At 40.8% G+C, this 10,860-nt stretch overlaps 1 protein-coding gene across 2 annotated transcripts; it reads left to right on the top strand.

Annotated features, from left to right (window-relative positions):
* Nucleotides 1-1,270: 1,270 nt before the first annotated feature.
* PRMT6 (protein arginine methyltransferase 6) lies at nucleotides 1,271-5,677 on the top strand. 2 transcript variants are annotated; one of them, XR_012090012.1, is made up of 2 exons: nucleotides 1,271-2,789; nucleotides 5,062-5,677. XR_012090012.1 is itself a non-coding variant. In XM_073008532.1 (1 exon), exon 1 carries the CDS (start codon nucleotides 1,348-1,350, stop codon nucleotides 2,692-2,694), a length of 1,347 nt encoding a protein of 448 aa, XP_072864633.1. In that variant the 5' UTR covers nucleotides 1,271-1,347; the 3' UTR covers nucleotides 2,695-3,894. The 2 variants fall into 2 exon arrangements, 1 of the variants encoding a protein (XP_072864633.1); XM_073008532.1 differs by lacking the exon at nucleotides 5,062-5,677 and having other exon boundaries at nucleotides 1,271-3,894.
* Nucleotides 5,678-10,860: the final 5,183 nt, after the last annotated feature.

The following is a 10,860-nucleotide window of genomic DNA, read 5'->3' as shown; positions in this document are numbered from 1 at the left end:
CCAGGATGGAGAGTCTTGAGTTAGAAGTAGAGTACAGCTGAGGATGCCACATCAATAAACCTATTCTGCTAATGAAAGATTAATAGAGAAAATAGGTTGAAAGGACTTTGATCCCAGACAAGGAATGCAGGCCCATTGGTTACAAGGAAATAATTCAAGACCACAAGAAAATAAAAGTCCATTTTCCTCTGGATGCCTTTTTTAAGCTGGGAGAAAACAGCATTATGTTCACCTTGTTAATAACACAGACACTCATTTAAATGCCACACATATTTAAAAACATATTTTATTTCCATTATGAACAAAAAGAGAGTAACAGCTGATGGTTGACTACAAGAAAAATAGAAGAGAAAGAGGAGAGTGTCAATATTGCCCAGACAAGGAAACACAGGAAAAAATGAGTTGCATTGAGAAAGTGATCGAAAGAAAGGGATTCCATTATTTCTGAGAGAAAAAAATGCATATATATATAGAATACACCTAGCAACGAGTTTGCTTGTATCAGACGGCTCTTGAGTCTGCACTTTTCTGGATTTAACTCTTGAGTGAGCCACAGAATTATCAGAGCAGGGCCGAAAGCCAAGTAACTATTCTTCGAAGTAGAACCAGAAACATAATTCTTCCCCAACCGCAATGAAGATTCTCTGGTGGGTGAATGGGCAACTGAAGGCCAGAGAAGTTCTATTACTTGCCCTAAATCACTCAATTAATTAGTGGTCATACTGGAATCAGAATCAATATTTTGCATTGTTAGGTTTTAATTTTGTTACATTTGCACAGAAAAGAGAAATGTGTAGTGCAATTTCTAAATTGCCACATCTGGAGCACTTCAAGAGTTACAGTTGTCAAGATGGTAGTGTGTGTATGGTGCCGCCATGTTAATTTGGTGGAATAAAACCAGAGGTGAGTTAGGCCGGCGCGGTGGCTCACGCTTGTAATCCCAACACTTTGGGAGGCCAAGGCGGGTGGATCACCTGAGGTCGGGAGTTCGAGAGCAGCCTGACCAACAGGGAGAAACCGCGTCTCTACCAAAAATATAAAATTAGCCAGCCGTGGGGGCGTGCGCCTGTAATCCCAGCAACTTGGTAGACTGAAGCAGGAGAATCGCTTGAACCCAGGAGGCGGAGGTTGCGGTGAGCCGAGATAGCGCCATTGCACTCCAGCCTGGGCAACAAGAGCGAAACTCTGTATCCAAAAAAAAAAAAAAAAACCAAACACCAGAGGTGAGTTGAGCAGAAGGAACAAAGGTGGATTATTAGTCTTAAGTGGGCGTGTCTACTTCAGGAAGGGAGTGAAAGCAAAAAACTGAGAAGCTAAGGGTGGGAGGGGGAATGAAAGGATCTCAAAATGTGGGTGTCGTGGGTGGCAAAAGGGATGCCAAGACACCAGAAGAGCAATACAAAACACCTCCCGTGGGTAGGCACGGAAGACCTTCCGCGCCGCTGGCCGGGGGACCCCGCAGGAAGTAGGAAGGAAAGCGCGCACTACAAGTCCCAGAAGCCCCCGTTTCCTGGAGCCCGCGCCGTGCCGCGCTACGCCCGCCGGGAGCCGGCCAGAGCGGCCAAGATGTCGCAGCCCAAGAAAAGAAAGCTTGAGTCGGGGGGCGGCGGCGAAGGAGGGGAGGGAACTGAAGAGGAAGATGGCGCAGAGCGGGAGGCGGCCCTGGAGCGACCCCGGAGGACTAAGCGGGAGCGGGACCAGCTGTACTATGAGTGCTACTCGGACGTTTCGGTCCACGAGGAGATGATCGCAGACCGCGTCCGCACCGATGCCTACCGCCTGGGTATCCTGCGGAACTGGGCAGCACTGCGAGGCAAGACGGTTCTTGACGTGGGCGCGGGCACCGGCATTCTGAGTATCTTCTGTGCCCAGGCCGGGGCCCGGCGCGTGTACGCGGTAGAGGCCAGCGCCATCTGGCAACAGGCCCGGGAGGTGGTAAGGTTCAACGGGCTGGAGGACCGGGTGCACGTCCTGCCGGGACCGGTGGAGACTGTGGAGTTGCCGGAACAGGTGGATGCCATCGTGAGCGAATGGATGGGCTACGGACTCCTGCACGAGTCCATGCTGAGCTCCGTCCTCCACGCGCGAACCAAGTGGCTGAAGGAGGGCGGTCTTCTCCTGCCGGCCTCCGCCGAGCTCTTCATAGCCCCTATCAGCGACCAGATGCTGGAATGGCGCCTGGGCTTCTGGAGCCAGGTGAAGCAGCACTATGGTGTGGACATGAGCTGCCTGGAGGGCTTCGCCACGCGCTGCCTCATGGGCCATTCGGAGATCGTTGTGCAGGGATTGTCCGGCGAGGACGTGCTGGCCCGGCCGCAGCGCTTTGCGCAACTAGAGCTCTCCCGCGCCGGCTTGGAGCAGGAGCTGGAGGCCGGAGTGGGCGGGCGCTTCCGCTGCAGCTGCTATGGCTCGGCGCCCATGCATGGCTTTGCCATCTGGTTCCAGGTGACCTTCCCTGGAGGGGAGTCGGAGAAACCCCTGGTGCTGTCCACCTCGCCTTTTCACCCCGCCACGCACTGGAAACAGGCGCTTCTCTACCTAAACGAGCCAGTGCAAGTGGAGCAAGACACGGATGTTTCAGGAGAGATCACGCTGCTGCCCTCCCGGGACAACCCCCGTCGCCTGCGCGTGCTGCTGCGCTACAAAGTGGGAGACCAGGAGGAGAAGACCAAAGACTTTGCCATGGAGGACTGAGTGTTGCCTTTTCTCCCAGCTACCTCCCAAGGCAGCCTGACCTGCGTGGGAGTGACATAGCGAGGTCGGAGGAGAAAGGGAGATCCCACGTGCAAGTAGGGGGAATATCTATCTCCCTTTTCCCTCATAGCCTCTAGGGAGGGAGAGTGACTTCATTCTCCATTTGAAGAGATTCTTCTGGTGATGTTTACTTAAAAAGTTATCCCCCTCAACAACGGATACAGCGTGCTTATTATTGGGCTTTTAAGCCTCAAAAGCATGTAGTACCAAGCACTTGTATTTCCGTATATTTTGTTTCGTGGGGGAGGGAGGCAGAAGAACACAGATGAAAATGTCAGTTTTTGAAGGGTCCATGCACATTCCTGACACCTCACACCTTATCTAAGTCTGAAGCTGAGGAGAAAGAGTTCTTTTAGACTTCATACATTTCCAATACGACTTTAGTATCTCTCCAGAGCCATATTTTCTCAGTCTGAATTAATTCCCCATCCCTAGGTGCCTGTAGGCTATGAGACTTCCTCATTGTTTTCTAAGTAAACTTCACTACTGGTAATTAAGGGGAAGGATATGAGGAAGCAGTTTAAATAGCCCTGTTCTCATTACTTTTACCACATACATAGGGTGCTAAAGTTGATGAACACATTAATCTGTTAAGTAAAATGGTCTTTGTAATTGTACGGCGTATGTAAGAAACTCAGAAGGTGCATTTAGGAGAAAGACCTGAAAGACAGAAATAGTATGGATTCTTATGTAGAGGACTACAAAATTCTTGTCTCTGCTATTACAACCAAAAAACAAATATTTCATGTATGTCCTATAAAAATATCTGTGTAGTTCTTATGAAACAGGCTGGTAGAGGAGGTTTCTGAGCCTAGCCCAAGGGCTTATTCATCACCATGGGTAAATTATTTAAACTCACTTAATTAAGGAAAATATTTTCCCAGCTAGAAAAGTGTACTCATTCTCATTAAACTCTCATTTGGAGGGATCATGTGAGTTGGCCTACTTACAAGTAGTGAAAATTCCCTTTTTAGTTTAGTTTTTTTTTTTTTTTTCTCTTTCACGCAGCCAAATGTGAAAGTTGTGAATTTAGGAAAATCACTTGTAATGAAGTGTGAATCTTGTTATCAAATTTATTTCACTGATGTTTCCCTCCTTATCCTTGTAGCCAATAAAACATTGACATTCTCACATTTTATAGATGAAGAAGTCTTGTGTGCTGTCTATGAGTTATAATGCTTTTGCCTTTTTAATATTACCAGTTCTTAAGTGTTACAGCCCCTTCAGAATATAACTTCAGGACAATTCAAACTGCTTAACGTATGATTTTTGAGCTTCTGTATGCTAAGAAAATAGGTGTGAAAAACTGGTGTTCTGAAATAGCCTAACATTTATTGTAATTCTGATTTTTCTGCCCTTTTATTCATTGCATATTAAAGTATTAGAGTATAAAAACTAATTTGCTAAACTTTGGTGGTATGTAACACAAGATCTTCCATCATGGAGAGACATACATGTACAAAATTATCAATTTACAAGATAATTGAGTAGCAAGCAGTACAGTTATAACCATCACCATTTTGATGCTAAGATAGTGATCATCTCATGTAAATGCTACAATTACAGCAAGCTAGACTTGAGTTAAGCTAGCGGGAAAAAAATAGCTCCTTATAAGGTGTTCTATGTTTTAAATCAAACATTTCTTTAGAATTTTAGGGTGTGATTTTGAGTAGGTTTCTGGTAGTTTGGTTTGTTTTTTAAAAACTTGATTTAACAATTCCTTTACTAAGTGATAAACGAGAACATTCTTCCAAATTCTATTTTTTATGTATTTGATAAATACTATGGAGTTATCATTATCAGTATAAGCACATAAAGGGAACCTCAGTTAAAACTTGGAGAAACTATAGAAGTAAAGGGTATGTATTCCATAAAATAAGCTTCAGGATTTGTATTATTCCTTCCCAAAAGAAAAATGAATTATAAAAATACAGCGACTGAAACAATTAGTCAAAAGTTAGCATAACATAATGGCTACAAAATTGGACTCTGGAGGCAGACAGCCCATAGTAGAACCGAGGCTCTACCACTTTTTGCGACCTTGGGCAAAATGTTAATACTTAAACACTTTTTTTCCTTCAAAAGGGAGGAAATGCCTCTCATGTGCAAAATGGAGATTACAACAGTACCTAGGTCATAGACATGTGAGGATTGAATGAGTTAATACATGTGACTACATAATGTCCGGTATGTAATAAGATCTCAATAAATCCTCAGTGTCATAGTTATGGAAGTCGTAAACCTGGAGCACTTGGATGCATGCAAAACGTGCAACAATAAATACTCAACATTTTGATTTTTTTACAGGTATTCAACAGTATGTGGTTGTACGTGAGGAGCAATGTATGACACTGTACACCAAATGATCCAAAGGGAATTCAGGACCTTTGGAATGAGGACACCTCCAGAAGGATGAAGGTGTAAAATGTATCAACATCCAGGCACTGTCCAATCTGTCTATATGGACTGGTACTGACTGCTGGGTACCATTGGACCACAGGCAGGAACTACCAGGCCCAAAGGAGAGGAAAACATGGTAAAGTTCGACCTGCTTCCCTCAAAGGACTTACATTTATTTTGCACTGTGAAGATTTCCAAATATTTTCATTAATTCATTGAACCAATGGACGTTTTATTGAGTATACAATGTAACAGTCATTGTGATAAGCATTTAGGATACAAACCAATAAAACACAGTTTCTTCCTTCAAATGATATGTTCATAAGATAAAATGGTAAGTACAATAAATGATAATGGACTAAAGACTGGGATGGTCTTGGTGTTAGAAAGGGCAAGTAATTATCTCAATTTACATATCAGGAGATTATTTCAATTTACATACCAGGAGCAAGAGCTATACAGTTATTGAAGGACTTGCCTAAGGTTACATAGCTAATTCTTGGCTTTTAATTCCTAACTCCAAACACAAATTAACTTGTTTATTATATTAATCTTGCCTGCTTTAATTAAAAATAGTAGTGGGCACGGTGGCTCACGCCTTTAATCCCAGCACTTTGGGAGGCCGAGGCGGACGGATCACTAGGTCAGGAGATCGAGACCATCCTGGCTAACACGGTGAAACCCCGTCTCTACTAAAACTACAAAAAACAAGCTGGGCGTGGTGGTGGGCGCCTGTAGTCCCAGCAACTCAGGAGGCTGAGGCGGGAGAATGGCGTGAACCTGGGAGGCGGAGCTTCCGGTGAGCTGAGATTGAGTCACTGCACTCCAGCCTGGGCGACAGAGCCAGACTCCATCTCAAAAAAAAAAAAAAAAAAAAAAAAAAAACGGAAGCACATACCTCCTGAATGAGTGACAACAGTTTTTATTGTTTGATGAATGAAGGAAAGGGAAACGTCCTTAGCTTAAGGAAATCTCATTAAAGATGTATCTCATAGGCCTCAAAGAACCACTTTCAGTGTATAGGATCTCACACTTGACGACTACTAGGCACTCATTGACATAAATACCCCCATACCCATTTTCCCAACAGTTAGTCAAATGTGACACTCTGAGTGACCCAGAAAACTGACTCCTCAAAACAGTAGCAAAGGTAGATGAACTCATAGGTGCTTGGTGCTGAGGAGCAGAGGCATCTGATGAGGCTAAAAGTGGTCAGAAGGAGTTTTTAAAAGGTAAGTATGAAAGATACCTCCAGCAAACAAAACTGGCTAACGTTTTGCTTATAGCCAGCCATGTTAGCATTTTCACACTTTGTACCACCCAATGCTGAGGAGAGATGAATCAGTCAATGTGGGCCCCCTCCTCCCATATGTACATCTTTTTATCCATTCATTTTATGATTTAATAACAACTATAAAATATTCAAGTTCTATGAAAAACAAGCAAATTCTACCCTCTAAGAACTAGTATACAGTATGGGAAATAAAATTACCTATATCAGTTCAGTAATTTGCATCCTTAGCCTGGAAAGACTGTCAGGGCCAAGGGAAAAGTTCTCTGTGGCCCTCTGAAGTTTCTCTGAGAAGTCACCTCACAAATGCAAATTAATTGGAGCAAAAACATACAAATTTATATAATGTGTACACACAGGAGCCCTCAGAATGAAGACCCAAAGATAAAGGAGAAAGTGTCCATTTTTATGCTGAGGTTCAATAAAATATGGATGACTATGTAGAAATATGATTGCACAAAAAGGATATGATCTCATGCTAACAGACTGAGCGAGGGATCCCAGCAGGACCTGTCTGTCTAGATTCTTGGCGTCTCTGAGCATGCGTGCATTCCTTCTTGGTGTGAGGCAACACCATCTCTGGAATGGGGCTCTTATAACCCATAGGCAAAGAAGATAGGTCACATAATTTCTTTATGAGTAGTTTTTATACAGAAAGGCAGAGGGAAAGTGAGTAATGATTTTAGGTTTTATGGCTGGCTTTGGGAAAAGGGGGTTCTGGTGTTTATGACCTGCCTTGGGGAGAAGTGATTCTAGTTTCTATGACTAGCCTAAGGGGAGAAGTGGACTGAGAAACAGGAGGGCAAGGGATCAGAGAAACAATTTTCCTTCCAAGGCCTTCATTTTGGGGTATTTTCTGAGTTCCAACATCATTTCGACTAAATCTGTTGAATGAAGCAAGGTTGAGAAGAGCCAGCCCACTTATCCTTAGTGCAAAAAACTCCCTTACTTATCACATAGATCATGAAATCCTCAGAGAAAAAGTCTTCTCTGTTATTAGTTCCAAAAGTAAGTCTATGTCCTCTAAATAACTGGTTTGTTTCAGCTAATGAACACAGTATATTGGATAGATGACCCTTCTCACATTGGCTACTAGAGAGCTGAGCCACATTTGTGCTTCACTGTGCTTTTTTTTACTTTACATCTGGCTCCACTTCTATACTCCAATTTTTTTCTTGATTTATCTTCTGTCATTTATAATACATATTACATGTTTTGTTGGAACGTGTGTAACCTTATTCTCTTCTAAATTTTTTGGCATGAAAATATCTTCCTACTTTTTGGAATACCTGCAGAAGCTCTGAGGATAAGAAGGTCAGAAGACTCTGAGATATGTCCTCATTATTTCCTACAAAAGGTAGTGTCTCATCACATTGTTCATAGGGATGGATAACTGATGTGATCTCATCCTTTTAGCCAAATTTATAGCATTTTACATTTTATAGAATCAAGAGACTATGTGAAAAATCTGAGACATGAAGACAATTTGAGGAAACTGAATGTTCTTCAGGACTTTCTAAGCCTAGAACAGGCCCTGATTAAAATCTTAAACACAACAGTAGGGAGAGTTACAGACTTCCAAACCTTTTCCAAAATGTGTCAAAACAGTAAGTGATAGGAAGAAGATGATATAAAGAGACTATTTCTCAAAATGTACATGCTCATAGGAAAAGACATTTGAAACAAAGAATCTTAGACCTGATTAAAATTAAGAGAATTTTAGTAAAAATTAAGACATGACAAGTAACATTGGAATTGTACTCAATTGAAACCTTTGGTAATTAAGTGTATCATTATTGATAATAACTGTAGGGGAAGACACGTGATTTTAGTTGACTGAGTAGCTTTAAACCCTTATGACAGACTTAAAATGCAGGGAGCTGAAAGAAAAAAAGTTCCTTTGTCTCTTTCTCTCTAGTCTGCCTCCTGCAAGAAAGTAAGGACAAAAAGAAGAGGTAGGATGGAAGGATATTTTCCCCACACTTTTAAAATACTTTACAAACACTCCTATAATTATGTGATATATATTCCTGAAAAAACCTCACAATTCTGCAAAATTATTCAATAAAAATAACAAGCTTAAGGGAAAAATGGGTTTGGTGAACCATGTAACTTTGTAACCAAGAATCTAATAAGTAGGCGGTGTGGCTCAGGCCTGTAATCTTAGCATTTTGGGAGGTTGAGACTGGAGAATTGCTTGAGCCCAGGAGTTGAAGACCAGCCTGAGCAACATAGAGACACCCCATTTCTACAAAAAATAAAATAAAATATAAAATTAGCTAGACATGGTGGTGCATGCCTGTGGTCCCAGCTACTTGGGAGGCTGAGATGGAAGGATAGCTTGAGACCAGGAGGTTGAGGCTGCTGCTACCCTTGATTGGGCCAAGGTATTCCAGTCTGGGTGACAGAGCAAGACCCTGTCTCAAACAAGTACTAACAAAATAATACCAATTTTAATAAAACTAGTTAAGAAATATAAATTTTTAATAAAGAAACTGCAATAAATATAAATAAAAATAGCTTGATGGAAGGAAATAAGGAAGACTTATACAAAATAAAATTCACAAAGACAGAGAGAAGGCTTAATAAACATCTCTAAGACAGAATGTGGCCAAACAGAGCCAATAGGAAGAAGTAGGGTGCTGCATTCAATTGCATCAATATATTTTGTGTTCAGTGACTGTTACCTGGTGGTGCTAATGCTGCATTCTGTACTGATGTCATTGTACTTGCCAATTGAGTTTATTGATTTTACGGAAACACGCATTGTGACGAAACATTCTGTTCTTTGTGAAATTTCCAGAAATTAAAGTAATTCAGAATTCCATTGAGTTTAAAAATATTTTCAGTGAAAATTTTCTTGAAGGGAAGGGAAGGTTATAACCACACTTCAGTATGAATTAATTTTATTTCAGTCAACAGGAAAGTTAACAGCAAGGGAGAGTGCAAATTCTAACCTGTGTAGAGTGAAAGGCAAATAGCTGAGTACAGTTACCTGCATTCAAAAGGTAGTCTGATAGAGGGCATTGGGGACAATAGCTGGTTTTCCACAGTCACAGGGCAACGTAAAAATGTCTTGGGGCCAAAAAAAGCTGAAAGTGAGTGAGAGAAGCATATAAATGACAAGTAGGATCCCTATGCATACTTTCTGCCTATGTCACAATTTCCTCAGGTAATTTTCTTCTTCCTTAAGTCACGGGCTTATAAGTATTTTGATTGACATAACTGTTGCTTATTTTGATACTTGACATTGTCCTTAACCTCACTTTTCATGTTAATTTCTAAATCTATTCAAGGACTTTTCTATGTAAGAACTACTTAATCCTCTCAAATTTGTGAAGAAAACTTTCCCCTCCCCATTGTTGCAAGCTGTGTGCAGTTTAGTAGGTGGTGTGGAATGGTGTGACTATTAGGTTTTCTTTTTAACACTTGCAGCTTTGCTTTTGGTAAAATTATTATGTTATATATTAATTACATACACTAATATAATTACATGTAATATGTTTATGATATTATAAAATTATTCTAAGAGCAAACTGTAGTTTTGACTTTAAGTTATATAGGATGGTGAAAGGATTCCAATCCACAAATGGTTAAAACATTTATTTCATGCATTCATTGGCATCAAAAACTTTTTACCAGGAATCTTTATTAAAAGGGCAAACTGCTTATTTTAATATGAACTTCTCACTCTACCATCATTTATCATCTGGTGAAATTATAAAAGTAAAAAACATTTACGTGCTCTAGAATGAACAGTAAAAGAATTAAAAAGAGAGGATTTGGAAAATCCACAGATTAAATATCCAGTCACTGAATAAGAATTTAGGCAAGAATTTACATATAAGAAAATATACGGAAAACAGCAATAGGTAGATTTTCATGGTAAAAGAAAGAGAGACAAAAAAGTCCTAAGATAGAAAAGAAAATGCAAGAGGAGTAGAGAATGTTGGAGAGGATCGAAACAACAGCGGCAGACTACAGCATAAGTAATGTTCTCACTAAATGTTAAGAGTTTGGAAACTCAGCAGATGTTCAGAAGATAGCTACAGGAGATGAGACAAAATGAACGAAAGCAGAACAAACAAAATTTATCATCATTAATGCCTGCGATTCAAAAAATATTACTTATTTTAAAATTATTTTTAAATTATTGTGGAAAGACAGTGTCTACTCTGTTGCCCAGGCTGGTCTTGAATTATTGGACTTGAGCAGTCCTGCTGCCTCAGTGTCCCAAAATGTTTCGCACCCAACCAGAAAAATGTATTGTTTCATATCAGTTTTCTGCCCAAGCCACCTCTGATGCAATCTTTGCAGTGATGAATAAATATTATTTCTAACATAGTCTGACATTTGCTCTTCTCTTAAAGGACTGGTTTTTTCTTAATAAATATTTGTCTTTTTGTTCTTTATTA

Source organism: Chlorocebus sabaeus, chromosome 20 (assembly GCF_047675955.1).
Source record: "Chlorocebus sabaeus isolate Y175 chromosome 20, mChlSab1.0.hap1, whole genome shotgun sequence".
In the NCBI taxonomy this organism is placed as follows: domain Eukaryota; kingdom Metazoa; phylum Chordata; class Mammalia; order Primates; family Cercopithecidae; genus Chlorocebus; species Chlorocebus sabaeus.
The sequence above is the reverse complement of the archived record's forward strand: the minus strand, read 5'-3'. Positions and strand labels throughout refer to the sequence as shown.

What these genes read in the sequence shown, in the direction of transcription:
- PRMT6 (XM_073008532.1), top strand. Translation starts at nt 1,348, where the DNA reads ATGTGGGTGTCGTGGGTGGCAAAAGGGATGCCAAGACACCAGAAGAGC.